This window comes from Alternaria alternata (genome assembly GCF_001642055.1).
Source record: "Alternaria alternata strain SRC1lrK2f unplaced genomic scaffold CC77scaffold_20, whole genome shotgun sequence".
Classification (NCBI taxonomy): domain Eukaryota; kingdom Fungi; phylum Ascomycota; class Dothideomycetes; order Pleosporales; family Pleosporaceae; genus Alternaria; species Alternaria alternata.
The window spans coordinates 542,330-556,491 of NW_017306209.1; the positions used below are offsets into that span (position 1 = coordinate 542,330).

The window sequence follows — 14,162 nt, forward strand, 5'->3', positions numbered from 1 at the left end:
AGATCGTCAGTATAAGAATAGCCATAGCAATGTCAAACCAGCGCTTCCGCATGTGTTACAAAATACAACCCCAGGCCATGCTTCTCGCAAGATGAAGAAGACGTCAAACCAACTACTCAAAGTCTGCGCCATTACCCTTGGGGCTTTTTCGGGCTCATGACACGAAACCTTCGATCCTTTTGTGGGATGATCACTCGCTGTCAACGAAAGAAGTTAAATCGCAAGGCGACGAGCTCCTTCGTGCAGTGCGCCATACTTCTCTGAATGTATTCCAATATACTATTCGGCATGAGCCAAGGTTCATGAATCCTCTATCAATGAACAAAAGGCCCTTTCAAGCTGCCGAAAGACCCGAACTCCTCCAATTCTAGATATCGTCAGGAAACTCCCAGGGGTTTTTGCAGCAAAAGACAAAAAGAAGGTTAGTGTGACGCGCTAACGACGCGAGCACAGTCCACCCGCCTGGACAAGAACCTGAGGCAAACAGAACCATTTCTCTCACACTACCCGTTTGAGAGTTCATCCCGTACCAATACTCCGCTGTCTTATCGCTCAATGGACCTATGACAGCTGTAGCGCATGCAGCATGCGCCACATGCACAGCAGACTAGGCCCGACATGTGAGTATGCGACGCGAACCACGGGCCGAGGAGCTTAGGCCTACCACGCGTGGTGCAGCTTTTCTCTACGAAAGCAACCTGCCCACGGCAAAAACGCAGGTACCGTGTCTGATTTCTATAGCAGACTGAAGCTAGCGTTGCTTGGCTATGCTGGTGGTGCAATGAGTTGAGTTTAATAATATGGCTGATATCCGATCTTCGTAGGGGTAGGTATCTTCCGTTTCCTCTTTGTGGATTCTCTCCACAGGTTTGCTTCTATATCTTCGTCGTTTACACTCGCTGGCGAGGGTTCTGAAGTTCGGTATACGCTCCTTGACTGCCGTTCGTTTCGTTATATCTTTTAATACTCGTCTTATCGTTCTTGTGCTACTTGGGCGTCATTTCCTACAGATATCTTTGCAGATCACAGGCACTCCTTCCACTCTTTACTTGACAGGCTTTACGCACGCGATATGCAACTCTCTAGCCTTCGTGGCACTTTGGTGGTTTTCTTAATCGCATACCTTAACACCGATGTTGCTGCGATCTCGAGAGATGATCTCGAGACACACCGGCTGCTGCGAGCGGCTACGAAACGGTCAGACCTCTACAGGAGAGGCGTGAGGATCACCAAGAGATTTGAGACCGAATTGTCTTACGTTGAGAGTATGCTGGAGTCGTCACGTCCTTCCACAATATCGCTAATAGTGCGCTAGATGAGAACGTCTGGAATGACGAGTCTACATTTGCTTCACAGGTCAAAGTCAGCTCGCAGAAACCTCTGCTCAATTTGGAAGAGCATGAACACCATCTGCAAGATGTACAGTGTGACGACGACACGATGAAACTGCACTTTGTAGATACTTCCTCAGCACGAGATGCCCGATCGGCTTGTCATGGTGCTCATGGAGGCCTAATTATTACGTCACATAAGAGCTGTAACAAGGAAGGTGAACGATCGGTATATCAGTAAGCTTCTGACAAGTATCTCAAAGACTTTCTCTGATGATCCCAGGGTATATGATGTGTCATTCGCTAAGGATGGAGAAGCCCTTGAGCTATCCGTCTCGAAGACGACATGGCAAGCAGCATTTGACTACGTGGACATCTCATTTGGTCACACTACGGAGAACCACGTATACCGGCGCCATTCCGACTTTACGAGGCTCCGCCGCAAGCGACAGAATAGGATCGACATACCTGCAGACACTCCCGACGATGTCAACACTGTTGCCTTTGACCTGGGATCAGAGCTTCTCAACAAGACCTTCGGCCTTGAATCCTTCTTGTCAGCGATTTCTCCCGGCAACCCAGTGCCCGAATCATCGGTACCAATTGAGATTGGATGTAAGAGGTGTACGACAAGTGGACAGCTCGCTCTTACACAGGGCGCCTTCAAGATTGACGCTTCACAAATTGATCTGATTCCGGACACCTTCGAAGGAGGAGATGATGGGAAGGAAATCACGAGTGTGATTACTGGTGGCTTCGTCGAGCTTGTGGCTACTGGTGTTGGTGCACGACTTGAGTTGTTTGCCAGACCAGTCAGCTCTGGTGAATTCGAGATCACCTTGTTCCAGGTTCCAATTGCTGGTTTCGTGATTCCTGGCGTTGGCAAGGCTGGAGCTATCTTTGAGCCAAGGATTGCGTTCGACTTTGAGCTGAGCGGTACACTCGAAGTCAACTACGGGCTTGAGGTCACGGTATGTATAGTCTTCTGGATAATCGTGGCCATTTGATACTGACGTTATCAGGTTCCTGATGGTTCCAGCCTCCGAGTGGAACTTACGGATCTTGCCAGTAGCAGTCTCACTGGTTTCCAGGAGTCCAGACTCACTCCGTTGCCTGTCGAAGTCAATGTGACTGATGCAGAGATTCTACTCGGTCTCGCCTTCGTACCTTCGATACCGATTGGGTTCGAATTCCTGGATCAGCTGAAGGCTGAAATAACACCTTCTTTGCAGTTACCCCGTCTGGACGCGAAGCTATCGAGCAAGATTGCAGAGAACTGCGGTAATGGCAGTAACAACACTCATTCAGATGCGCCATTTGCGAACCACACGGCAGGACTATCCCCCGAACTCATCAAATTAGGCCCTCTGGCCTTGGTCGAAGCAAACGTCTCTCTTTCGATCGATATCGCTCTAGACGTTTCCTTGCCACCCCTTCCACCACCTTTCAATGCAGTTGGAATTGAAGAGAATATTTTCACGGCAGTCTTCCCTTTGTTATCGTCCTGCGCATCGCCCGACGATGCTTTCAACAACGCTACAGGCGTCGTAATCCCTCCCTCAATGGCTAGCCACAACGCCACGGCACCGATGCTGAACGCTACCATGGGAATGGCGCGTGCTGATAACACAGCCGCACTTGTCAGTGAAGAGGCGGCGGCTCCGACACTTGACCCGAGCATCTCTTTTATATTCGCTAGTGATGTGGTGTCTTCGACTTCGGAGTTGGTTGCTACTTCGACGCCGATCAGCACTATCTTGTCAGCAACCTCTCTCACAAGTACTACACCGACGCTGATAAGTAGCACGAGGTCTAAAACCTATCTTGCAAAGACTACTTCGACACGGGCAAGTTATACTGCTTACACAATTTCTTCACTGAGCACTACTTCTACAATAGTGAGCGAGACAGTTTCCACGCCTTGCACTTCTTCTCTGTTATACCCTACTTCGACGATTGCGATCGAGAAAACCTCTACTACTTGTACTACTTCTCTAAAACCCACTTCGACACTGATCGAATACACTGTCTCTGCGACATCATCACCATGTACTACTACATCGACAGCGGCCTATGGCTACACCACATCGTCAACGTCCCCTCTGGAGACTACGACAACGCCATGCGACACTACTCGGACGAGTCTTACCACAAGAACAACTTACATCACTGTGCCTGAGTCTATAGCGACTTCGACCCCTTGTTCGCTTACATCAACCCTTACGACGAATAGCTCGACATTTTCGGAATCGCAATATGCCACTGTGCTCCCGGTTTATTCCACAGAAACATCGGTTGAGTCCGCATCGCCGACTTCATCTCCATGCCCATCTTCATCGTTCATTCCTGCTTATAACACCTCAAGTTCGGCAACTCCAGTTTCGTCATCTGCAGTATCGGTTACACCAATTGCATCCACACCCATCATACCTGAGAACCTGCCTCCACCAGCACCGGTAGTTACCATGACGGTTGGGTTCTTAGTCCCAAGTAATGGCACCGCCGCACCCAGAAATCAGACAGGCCTCCCAGAGTTTACTGGAGCTGCGACAAGGGTGGTGTCTGTGTCCAAGACAGAGGTCATGATGGGGTGGTTGGTTGGCGTAGTCGGCTTTCTAGCCGTTGGAGCACTGTTCTAATCTCAGTTCTTTTCGACCTGTCAAATAGATACCCCTCTGCTTGACTTGCCCACCATCCTGCTCTGCTTTGATCTTTTGCCCGTTGTAAGCACAAGGATTTCTCTTGTAGTGCTATAGGATTCTGATTGACTTCTGAAGCTTCGCAATTGTAGCCAATATGTCTTTGCGCCGAGACACTACATCCGGTCTGTATATGTCCACAGAGATTGGAGCTGAGTATATGCCTGCCTCGTGTACGATTAGTTTTATCAATCATTTCCAGAGCAATATCTGCTTCCCTCGAAAATACTGGTCCACTCTACTTGCTCTCAAACCGCGATATCGTGATTCATCTCGCCTGATTGTTTGTTTCTCTTTTGTGGTGAAGACAAAATTCGCCTGCAAAAAGACATCCCGCAACCTACGCCGACTTCATTGGCATCTCTGTATCAAGCCTACGCCATCCAAAATATGGCAATGTGGCTTGCAATAAAGAGCTTGTTGTTTCTGTCTGTTCGGGCTTTCCCACTGTGAGGTGCTTCCACCAATCTGCGCTCTGGCTCATACGACCACCAGCCATCTGCGATACTGAGCCTCTCGCAAAAAGAAGTATACAGCATCACAGTCATGCCAGGATGCTGCGATTCCAAAAAGAAATGACTCAAGCGAGGCTCGAACTCGCGACCTTTCGCGTTGGACATTGTGAATGTGAGGCGAACGTGATAACCAACTACACCATCGAGCCGATGTTGGATGTTGAACGAGCAAATTAGAATGAATATGTTTCGTGGTAATAGAAGGCGGCGAGCAGGCTGGGAGCAGCACGGTGAGGCTCAGTGCGGGGCATCAGGGGTTCGAGCTCGTGTAACTCTGTCGTCCCTCACAAACGCGAAATGGCTGTTCCAATAAACGTTTCTGTACAAGCCGAGGTATTTTCCATCTTGATATTCTCGATGACGTGATGCGTCATCTGTGACCGGACGTAGCCATGGTAATATTGCGTTTGTATGGCCAGCATGTTGTGTAAGGCCCTTCCACAGGGCGTTGCTTACTCCACACTCAACCCAGTATAACATCTGACAAGGTGCTTCCAATCTTGCAAATCATCTTCGTTTCCAGGCTTCTCCTGAGGTGTACCCTAGTCTGCAATGTCGACGCTCAAAGAACAGCTGCCATGGACGTCGTCGCCGCTAATCATGAACGCGCCTATGGCGGGGTTCGCAGGTGGTAAACTCGCGTCGGCTGTAACGCTCGCGGGTGGCCTTGGTATGATCGGAGGTCTGTTCAACATGGAAGACGTCAAGAAAGAGCTGCGTACTGCCGCAGAAGCCTTCAAAGCCAAGCCTGACCTCTCGACATCGCGTACCCTTCCAGTTGGTCTCGGCTTCCTCCCTTTCGTGCTAAAGCTGCATGACATTCTCCCAGTAATCGAAGAATTCAAGCCTGCCGTGGTCTGGCTATTCGTTCCGAAATCATTAGACGACTTCGCGGAATGGGTGTCGGCGATACGCAAAGTCTCACCGGAGAGCAAGATCTGGATTCAACTCGGTAGTGTGACAGCAGCTCTTCACGTCGCGAAGATCGCGCAGCCGGACGTTCTGTGTCTCCAAGGTGCGGATGCTGGGGGTCATGGCTTTGAGAAGGGTGCAAGTATCGTTTCACTGTTACCAGAGGCGTCGGATGCACTTGCCGCGGGAGGCTTCTCACGTGTGCCCATCATAGCATCAGGCGGTATCGCTGACGGGCGCGGCGTTGCTGCCGCACTCACACTGGGTGCTGAGGGCGTAGTGATGGGGACGCGTTTTCTGGCTTCGGAAGAGGTGAACGTACATCCCGTGTACCAAGCTGCAGTCCTGGAAGCACAAGATGGCGGTCAAGTGACGACGCGTTCGAAGCTGTTCGATCAGCTGCGCGGCCCCAACATATGGCCAGAGCTGTATGATGGACGCGGCTTGGTAGCCCAGAGTCATCGGGATTTTGCGAGTGGCATGAGCCTAGAAGAGATACAAAAGTTGCACAACGAGGCTGTTACAGGCGAAGACAAAGGATACAAGACGGGCTTGCAAGGGCGCGCGGCGATTTGGGCTGGCACTGGTGTGGGTTTGGTCAAGGAAGTGCAAAGTGCGGGAGAGATTGTGCGGAAGGTGCGACAAGAAGCGAGAGATATTTTGGCCAGGGTGGCAAAGCTGTAGTAGGAAGGAGTGGTGGTGTGTGCGGAAAACTACTCCATCACGGCATATATTCATTCTAATTTGCTTATTCAGCATACAACATCGGCTGGATGGTGTAGTTAGTTATCACGTTCGCCTCACATTCAGAGTGACCAACGCGACGGGACATAGTAACCGTCCTGCATTCTAGCCTTAACGACTACTGAAAACTCATACCCAGAATCCACGGCCTTCTCTTCTCCAAATCCAAGATCATCTGCCCGAACAGCCCATTCGCCCAGCTGAACCACTGCCGACTCCACACTGCTTTATCCCTCGCATGCACGCTCTCATGCATGAGACCCAAGCCATCCGTACTCTGCACTAGCCACATCAAATTCTGAACAATCTCCGTGTCGTCTTCACTAGTCAATATTGTCATGATAAGCGCCATAGGCCACGGTCTGCCAGGTAGTGTATGCGGACTCCCAACACCAGTGATTACAGGTCCGACAGCATAGTACGGATTATCCCTGCTCAGAATCTTGCGTCGCGTGTTCTGGTAGATGGGGTCGCGCAGCGTCGTATAACCAAGAAAAGGAGCTGAGAGAAGAGAGGGCACATTGGGATCATCCATGATATTGACAGAACCGTAGCCGTCGACTTCGTAGGCGTATATTTTGCCATAGGTGGGGTCCGAAACTATTCCGTACTTTTCTATGCCGCGATTGATGGCCGTACTCAAGGCTTGCATGCGTGCTGTTAGGCCGCTGGTGCGGGGCATGATTCGCGATGTTATTGTTGAAGAGGTGTTGAGGGCGGACGAAAACATCATGTTGGAAGGGATAAGGTACTGGTATGTACACGCATCGTCGCTGGGGCGGTGGAAAGAGCGTATGAGACCAATGTTTCCTCTGTGAGGACTGCCATTACAGTTGTTGATTGGAGTGCCGCCGTAAGGTGCGCAGTAGGTGTAAGGGGTATGTTGCCATTCGCCGTCTTCGGTGTAGCTGTCTATAGTCATGCTTTCTGCTGTTTCAAGCACGACTTCAACGGCTTTGGTCCAGTTACTGGAATTCTGGAAGAAATCATAATCCCTTGTTGCAGTCACATAATCGACAGAGAGCTGCAGGAACGAAGCCAGGGAATCTAGCTCCCATTGGCAGGAAAACACTTTGTAGTAGTCGAACAACGGTGTGATGCGGTCGCTATTCAGACTGCTTTTGTGTACGACGCCACTTTCATCAGGCGCTTGGAATGCATTGCAAAACGCATTCTCGAGGATGTAGCGTGCTTGCAGATTGATGGCGCCTCGAAAAAGACTGGCCAGGCTGTCTGGGCTGTCGTCTTTCTTCAAGACGGAGACGTATGCTTGAAGCTGGTTTGCCGAGTCGCGCAACCACATTGCTTCGATGTCGCCGGTAATGACAAAAGTCAGTTCTTCCGGTTTCATGCTCATGAGCGGACCTTCAAGCTCGTCTAGGTTACTCGTGGTGTTTGACCACCCTCGCCATTCAATCGTCGTATCTAGTGTACTGGGCCAGGAGTTTTCGAAGATCTGTGGTCGAATCAGCATGAATTGCAACACAGTGGCGGTGCTCGTACGCGAAAGAGATCAACATCTTTGATTACACCTCTCAACCTTTCAATCGTATCCTCAACCTGTCGCGAACGAAATGTCCGACACGGTACAATCGGTCTGGCGTAGCTTAAGTTCCATGTTCCTTCTGTGTAAGGCTCATGGTAATGGGCGGCGTAATTCTGATAGAGTGGACATTGAGCCAATGACAGGGATGGCAACAGAAGCGAAACGCAGGGAAGCAGGATCTTTGTGGTTGACAGCCACATGGCGTAGACGGCGGGCCGATAGTCGCCTGGCAACCTAGTAATACGGTACAAAATGGACAACAACTAAAAATATCGCCGACACGTTAAGGAGTAACTGATCGCGTGTGGTGCTCCTAGTGAAAGGTGTTCAAGCAGAGCCAAGCCGGCACGAGCCACAGGTGGTCGGCCGCGACGGCTAGCAGCGTGCTACTAATATGGACCGTGTACAAAAGGAGCAATCGCGATACGAAAGCGTCCCTCACGGAAAGAAAGACGATTAATTGCGGAGTATACCCACTACCGAGGCAGTCCAGAGTATTTCATTTGTATAGATTGCATGCCAAGAATTTCCTAGTCAAGACTACGGAAACTCTGCACCCCGCTCGCGAAGGCCGAGCCACACCATCTCATCAACCTTTCACGATAGCTCTTACTCTCTTCCTCTCCTCAGCATCCAATACCCAGGGTATACCTGACTCGCCTGACGTGTCATCCGCCACTTCCGCAAATTCGTCGTCCTCCATGTTTAGAATCAGAGTCATCTGAGTACTCTTTTGGAATGCATCGCGAAGTGAATACGCGCCACCGCTTGTAGCGGCTGTGATAATACCAGCAACGTCGCGCTCGAGCCTAACAGCACCCAGCTCGTTGACTCTACCGTAGTAGCTTTTGATGCGCTTTTCGAGCGAAGATGCGAGAGAGTTCAATCCCAATGCCAGGAGACGATCAAAATTTGCCGAGGTCAAGATACGCTTGATAGGACGGATCACGACTCCCCAACCGCGGTCAAAACGCGACTTTACCACATCGACATCGTCCTCTTCTTCATCCTCATTTTCGCCATCCTCGGGGTCGTACTTTATGTCTCGGAACGCTTCAGCCAGGATCGGTCGAATGCGAGGCTTGAGGACGTTTGAGAATAAGACAGTGATGCCATCGTTGAGCAGATCTCCGCTCTTGGATGCAAATGACTTTTCCATTGCTTTCAGTGTGTTCTCAACGAATATAGCGTCGTGTCCGAATGGAAAGAGGTCGTGCAAAGGTGATTTTGTATCCTCTTCGCCAGCTTGCGAGTGACGGCCGAGCTGCTGCGAGACTATTCGTTTGACGTAGTCGTTCGCAATGTCCAGGTTGTTGATGAGCACCAAGAAGGCAATAACTTTGTCTTCGGGAGGAAGACCGCCCTGAATAACGGGCTTGGGGTAACTTTCGTCACGCATTTTCCGTTGTATCATACCGATAAACTCTGCGCCCAGGATATGGCTTACCGCAGGCACGACACTAGAGACGACGGCACGTTGCGAGGTTGCCAGGGTTCTCTGAATTACCTGATTGACAATGTACATGACATCGTCGACTGCGGAGGTGATGAAAGGTGGGTTGGACCCAAGAGGTTTGGTTGGATTCAGCGTGAGATCTGCTGGCGCTTCGTCCAACTGAAAAGCCTTCTCCACCGACCTACGAAAGAAAAAGGTTGTCATGGCATTGACAGGCTCGATAAGATGGCTGTTCACTTTCTTGTGGAGATTACTGGTAGCTAAGAAATTGGGCATCACTAAACCGTAGTCGATGCGGTCTTCAGGCTCGGCGGGCTGCAAAAGTAAGTTGTTGAAAGCGAACATGTACATTTGCCACTTACTGCACACTTGTCAGAGAGGAAACGCGCATACAGCGCATAGCGTCCTAGCATTAGTGCGCCCTCTCCAAGCAAGCCATCAATCTCTTTCATGTCCACTCCCTCGTCTTCGCTGACTCGGCCAGCACCGTTGGCTGGCGAGCTGGAACGAGGTATTCCAGAAGCAGGTTTTTGGGAGGGAAGAAAGCTTTGGACAAGGAAGGAGAAGGCATAAGATTTGATGTCAGTCAGCTTGCGGTCTATGTGACGCTCTTCATGCCATGTGTCGAGCACGATGCCGCCTTGCACATCGGCCTCAATTTGTAGACGTTCAATAACCTTCTGCATCATGCCTGATCCGTAGTGACGCTCGACCAACGGCTCATGGCTATCAACAATCTGAGCGATATGCTCGAAGAGTTTTGTGATGGTGTTGCCGTAGAAGAAGGGCTCATTCCTCTGAGCTGGCGCAGCCGAATTGAAGTTTGTCCGCGCACGCGAAGCTACTCCCTGGCAAACATATCGACCGTATGCATCCAGGCCTACATCTGTCCGTCCGATCAAGGGGAACAGTTTGAAGAACCTCGTCACCTTGGAGCCGTCGCCCTCTTGCGCAGCCTTTTCGAACTCGCGCAAGAAGAGGCCACACAGCGACTCTGCTGCTGCATCTAGCGTCACGCGCGGCGGATCCGGCACTTCAGCAGTCGGCACGATCTCGTCTGCGAAACTGCCGTTTACGACGTCGTCGGGTATTTTGGCGGCGCGGTGGAGATAGCCAGCAGCCGTCTCCCAGTCTTGTGGAGCTCCCATGGAGCCATGGACGCCCAGCACACATGCCTTGAGTTCTGCCACCTGCTCCACCACCTCGAGTGTTGCCTTGACATTCGACTGTTCCTGGTCTAACCGCTTGACGGCGCTCGATATCCGGCTCGCAGTCGAGGCGGCGTCGGAGAGCATGCCATTGCTGATGGCGCGCGTGTTGACGGCCTGGGTGCCGAGGTGGGCGCGGAGCAGATCGAGGCGACCGAGTTCGCGCGAGAGATGCTTCTGCGAGGCGATGAGGGCGTTTAGGCGCTGGGTGATGCTGGCCTCGTGCTCGTGCAATTGGCCGAGGGCTTCATGGATCTGAGCCACGCTGGCGGCGGCGAAAATGTCTCGGTCGTCAATGTCCACTGCCATGTTCAATCATGCTGCAGTTAGGGTGCAGATGTCGAGGAACATCAAACGTCGCGTACTGGCTCGCGACTGTTGATCGTCTATTTCTGGCCCTGCAAGCTGTCAAGCGTTGGTGGGCGAGCGCCGATCTCTTGGCCGGTGACGTCTCAGGGCCTAGGACTCGCACGATCAATGCACCCGTTGCCCCTGCAGCGAGATTACATTACATGTTGACGGGCAAGGAACGACGCGGAACGGCCTCCACCGTCGCATGTTTCTGTTTACCTGCCCAAAGTCCCGTCGCAAGTTTGGTATATTAACGTTTGCTGCCTTTGTCTGCGGCACGGCTTTGGCCCCCAGCTGCTGTGTAAACACCACCAACCTGCGCACCAATCACCCTCGCATCTAGACCTCTCAGCTGTACGCACCACGATTACGCACCAACGGCCCGCATCTGCACCGAAAGACTGCGCCTTCCTCGTACTCCAACAAAAGAAACCCCTTCACCACCCGCGCCTTCCCCTCCGCTCTCTGCGACTTCCCTCTGCGACTGCGATTGCGCCTTGCTCGTACTCATCTCCGTGGTGCCCTGGACCCTGTCCAAACAGACTTCCCAAAGCGTTCTTGCCTCCGGTCATTCAGCGCTCCTCCACGTGCAGCCCAGCCTCGTGCACCTCACCCAAGACGTTCCAGTCGCAAACACTATTATTCATGCTTCCACGGTAAAAAAGCACTTTACAGTCAACTATACCATCAGGTCGAATCGCCGGTGCACTAGCACTTGGCAGCATCCACTGCGACCCACCTCAAGCCATGGACTCGACCGCACACCTCCTCTATGCCGCCCACCAGCTGGATGCCCGCGCTGGGGGCATGGGCGGCGATACAGGAACCCGCCCAGGCTCATACAAGATTATTGGTCTAGTCCTAGCCATCGCATCGGGAGTCTTCATCGGGACATCATTCGTTATAAAGAAACACGGTCTATTACAGGCGAACAAGAAGTACAATGAAGAGGCGGGAGAAGGCTATGGATACCTCAAGAACGCTTGGTGGTGGCTCGGTATGACACTCATGATTGTTGGAGAAATATGGTAAACACCACGAAGCGTCAGATCCGGACCTCCTACTAATACCTGGTAGTAATCTCGTCGCATACGCCTTCACCGACGCCATCCTCGTAACCCCCATGGGCGCCCTCTCCGTCGTCATATGCGCTATACTGTCCACTATATTCTTGAAGGAACGCTTGAGCTTTGTAGGAAAAGTAGGCTGTTTCAACTGCATCATCGGGTCCGTTGTAATTGCAGTAAACGCACCCGAGCAGTCGTCTGTTGCGCGCATTCAAGACATGAAGAAATGGGTCATTGCTCCAGGTTTTCTCAGCTATGCAGGTGTCATCATCATCGCATGTGTTGTTATTGCTCTCTGGCTCGGCCCCAAGTACGGAAAGAAGACTATGATGGTCTACATCACTATCTGCAGTCTGATCGGAGGACTGAGTGTTGTCGCAACCCAAGGTCTCGGTGCTGCCGTCGTAGCGCAGGCTTCTGGCACATACGGCGGACAGTTTAAGGAATGGTTCCTCTACGTGCTACTAGTCTTTGTTGTGGTCACGTTACTGACGGAGATCATCTACCTGAACGTAAGTCCATCTCTCTTTCTTGGCCATGTGGAGAATGCTAAGCTTTGCCCAGAAAGCCTTGAACTTGTTCAACGCTGCTTTAGTGACACCAACATACTACGTCTTCTTCACGTCTGCGACAATCGTCACTTCGGCTGTCTTGTTCCAAGGATTCAAAGGCACCCCACTCCAGATCGTCACTGTCATCATGGGCTTCCTACAAATCTGTTCCGGCGTCGTTCTGCTACAACTCTCCAAGTCGGCAAAGGACGTGCCGGACTCAGCTGTCTTCAAGGGCGATCTTGACCAAGTGCGAACCGTCGCAGAGATGGAGGAGCCCGAGTACGAGCCCCGAGCTGACACTCTTCGTGGTGGCGCAGCAATCCTCAGGTCACTGTCAAAGGCTAGGTCGCACAAGGAGCTCGCTGAGGCTAAGAAGATTCAAGAAGAGCACATGGAGCCGATTGGCGAAGGCGAACAGGTCGAATTTGACGGTCTCCGAAGACGGAAAACGGTCCTCGACCCCAGTCGTCCACCAACACGCAGCGCTACCGTCGTACGGACCATCCACCCGCCTCTCGGCATGTCCCAGTTTCCGACCGATGAATCAGACGACGATAACGATAGTTTCCACCCTGGTTTCTTCCAAAGATTACGCTCCCGGGGCAAGTCTACCAGTAGTCGTGGTAGCTCACATGCTCCAGGGACTTCGGGCATGGGCATGCAGACGTTGCCCTCCATCCCACAGGCCGATGGTGCTTCGGATCGCGAATCAGACGCCGGATCCTACAAGCAGACCATGATGACGCAAGATACATCCTACAAGCCGCTAGACAGCCACATACATTTCGCCTCGCTTCCTGATCCGCCCCGCCATGGCCATGATCGTCAAGACTCCAGCGATTCACTCGCTCCCCCAAGACCACCTCCCCATATGGCCAAACGACAATTCTCTTTCCAGAACGTCTTCTCCCGGAATCGTCCTGATTCAACAGGCGAATCGTCCAGTAGCAGACGACCGGCTAGTAGGCATAGTCGGAAGAGTAGCAAAGAAGGCAAAGCAGCGGCTACCGCCACTGAAGAAGAAAGACTGGGGCTTGTCAAGGGCGACTCAACAAATCTCCTTCCCATCGCCAGCCGTGGAAGTGATGAGTTGGTTGGACCACCAGGTTATTCAGATGACTGGGATATGCCCAGAAGTTCAAGTCCAGGATACTCACCTGAGCGGCCGCACGTCATGCCACCACCGATACGCAGGGTTGATACGGACATGTCAGAGCTAAGCCCGAGAGATCCCAAAGAATTCGAGAAAGGTTCTGGAAACGGGAACACTTTCTTATAGGGCGTAGGATGAGAACTTTCCCATCTTCTCTTCTGTTCTCAATTAGTAGGTGCTGTGGCATAACCAGTGTCTTGTTTAGCTTCTTGAATGTCGTTTTGCATAGTGGACGGTGTTGGTTTCGATGTTGGCGGATTCTTCTTGGGCGCTGGCTGTATATCGAGCGCTTGCGCGGCCGACTAGCGGTGGATTTCGGCCTGTGAATGTCGTAACGACCCGCATCGGACGTTAATGAATACTGTTACATACATGAGCAGATAATGCCCCATGGGCTTGTATACGTAGATAGCAGAAGGAAGACGACTGAGATACATGGTCGTAAGGTACATATGTAGATTTATATCATGATGATCACTACCACCACTTTTGGAAACCATGATTGCACGGAGTCCTACCGCCCTACTCTCTCGTCATATGTTTTGAGATTCGTCTTCCATACTACCTCAAAAACAGAGAGGAACTAGGATGTGTGTACAACGTGTTCTTTCACCTTAAATCTTGAA

General features: G+C 51.6%; 5 protein-coding genes and 1 non-coding gene across 6 annotated transcripts; 3 read left to right on the forward strand and 3 right to left on the reverse strand.

The window, feature by feature from the left end:
- Positions 1-834: 834 nt before the first annotated feature.
- Positions 835-3,510, forward strand: CC77DRAFT_1097973 (hypothetical protein; the record flags this gene model as incomplete). The annotated part of the gene is made up of 5 exons (XM_018529921.1): positions 835-1,265; positions 1,316-1,568; positions 1,615-2,302; positions 2,354-3,110; positions 3,164-3,510. The coding sequence occupies exons 1-5, from the start codon at positions 1,073-1,075 to the stop codon at positions 3,508-3,510; spliced, it is 2,238 nt and encodes a 745-aa protein (XP_018382363.1). The 5' UTR covers positions 835-1,072.
- Positions 3,511-4,606: 1,096 nt separating this feature from the next.
- Positions 4,607-4,694, reverse strand: CC77DRAFT_t81. Its single transcript has one exon. It is a non-coding gene; the product is annotated as a tRNA-Val (tRNA).
- Positions 4,695-4,831: 137 nt separating this feature from the next.
- On the forward strand, positions 4,832-6,351 carry CC77DRAFT_1023703 (NPD-domain-containing protein). Its single transcript, XM_018525714.1, has one exon. The coding sequence runs from the start codon at positions 5,098-5,100 to the stop codon at positions 6,139-6,141; it is 1,044 nt and encodes a 347-aa protein (XP_018382364.1). The 5' UTR covers positions 4,832-5,097; the 3' UTR covers positions 6,142-6,351.
- On the reverse strand, positions 6,231-8,272 carry CC77DRAFT_364358 (hypothetical protein). Its single transcript, XM_018531385.1, has 2 exons — positions 7,705-8,272; positions 6,231-7,657 (listed from the first exon to the last, which is right to left on the reverse strand). Exons 1-2 carry the CDS (start codon positions 7,945-7,947, stop codon positions 6,320-6,322), a joined length of 1,581 nt encoding a protein of 526 aa, XP_018382365.1. The 5' UTR covers positions 7,948-8,272; the 3' UTR covers positions 6,231-6,319.
- On the reverse strand, positions 8,080-11,201 carry CC77DRAFT_364366 (golgi transport complex subunit Cog4). The gene is made up of 2 exons (XM_018531386.1): positions 9,566-11,201; positions 8,080-9,518 (listed from the first exon to the last, which is right to left on the reverse strand). The coding sequence occupies exons 1-2, from the start codon at positions 10,718-10,720 to the stop codon at positions 8,337-8,339; spliced, it is 2,337 nt and encodes a 778-aa protein (XP_018382366.1). The 5' UTR covers positions 10,721-11,201; the 3' UTR covers positions 8,080-8,336.
- CC77DRAFT_364375 (DUF803-domain-containing protein) lies at positions 11,116-13,750 on the forward strand. Its single transcript, XM_018531387.1, has 3 exons — positions 11,116-11,790; positions 11,840-12,341; positions 12,394-13,750. The coding sequence occupies exons 1-3, from the start codon at positions 11,510-11,512 to the stop codon at positions 13,660-13,662; spliced, it is 2,052 nt and encodes a 683-aa protein (XP_018382367.1). The 5' UTR covers positions 11,116-11,509; the 3' UTR covers positions 13,663-13,750.
- Positions 13,751-14,162: the final 412 nt, after the last annotated feature.

What these genes read in the sequence shown, in the direction of transcription:
- CC77DRAFT_1023703 (XM_018525714.1), top strand. Translation starts at nt 5,098, where the DNA reads ATGTCGACGCTCAAAGAACAGCTGCCATGGACGTCGTCGCCGCTAATC.
- CC77DRAFT_364358 (XM_018531385.1), bottom strand. Translation starts at nt 7,947, where the DNA reads ATGTGGCTGTCAACCACAAAGATCCTGCTTCCCTGCGTTTCGCTTCTG. An exon ending in AAGATGTTGATCTCTTTCGC is followed by an intron (nt 7,658 to 7,704) that starts GTACGAGCACCG and finishes ATTCGACCACAG; the next exon opens with ATCTTCGAAAACTCCTGGCC.
- CC77DRAFT_364366 (XM_018531386.1), bottom strand. Translation starts at nt 10,720, where the DNA reads ATGGCAGTGGACATTGACGACCGAGACATTTTCGCCGCCGCCAGCGTG. An exon ending in TCCTCTCTGACAAGTGTGCA is followed by an intron (nt 9,519 to 9,565) that starts GTAAGTGGCAAA and finishes TTACTTTTGCAG; the next exon opens with CCCGCCGAGCCTGAAGACCG.
- CC77DRAFT_364375 (XM_018531387.1), top strand. Translation starts at nt 11,510, where the DNA reads ATGGACTCGACCGCACACCTCCTCTATGCCGCCCACCAGCTGGATGCC. An exon ending in ATGATTGTTGGAGAAATATG is followed by an intron (nt 11,791 to 11,839) that starts GTAAACACCACG and finishes AATACCTGGTAG; the next exon opens with TAATCTCGTCGCATACGCCT. An exon ending in CGGAGATCATCTACCTGAAC is followed by an intron (nt 12,342 to 12,393) that starts GTAAGTCCATCT and finishes AGCTTTGCCCAG; the next exon opens with AAAGCCTTGAACTTGTTCAA.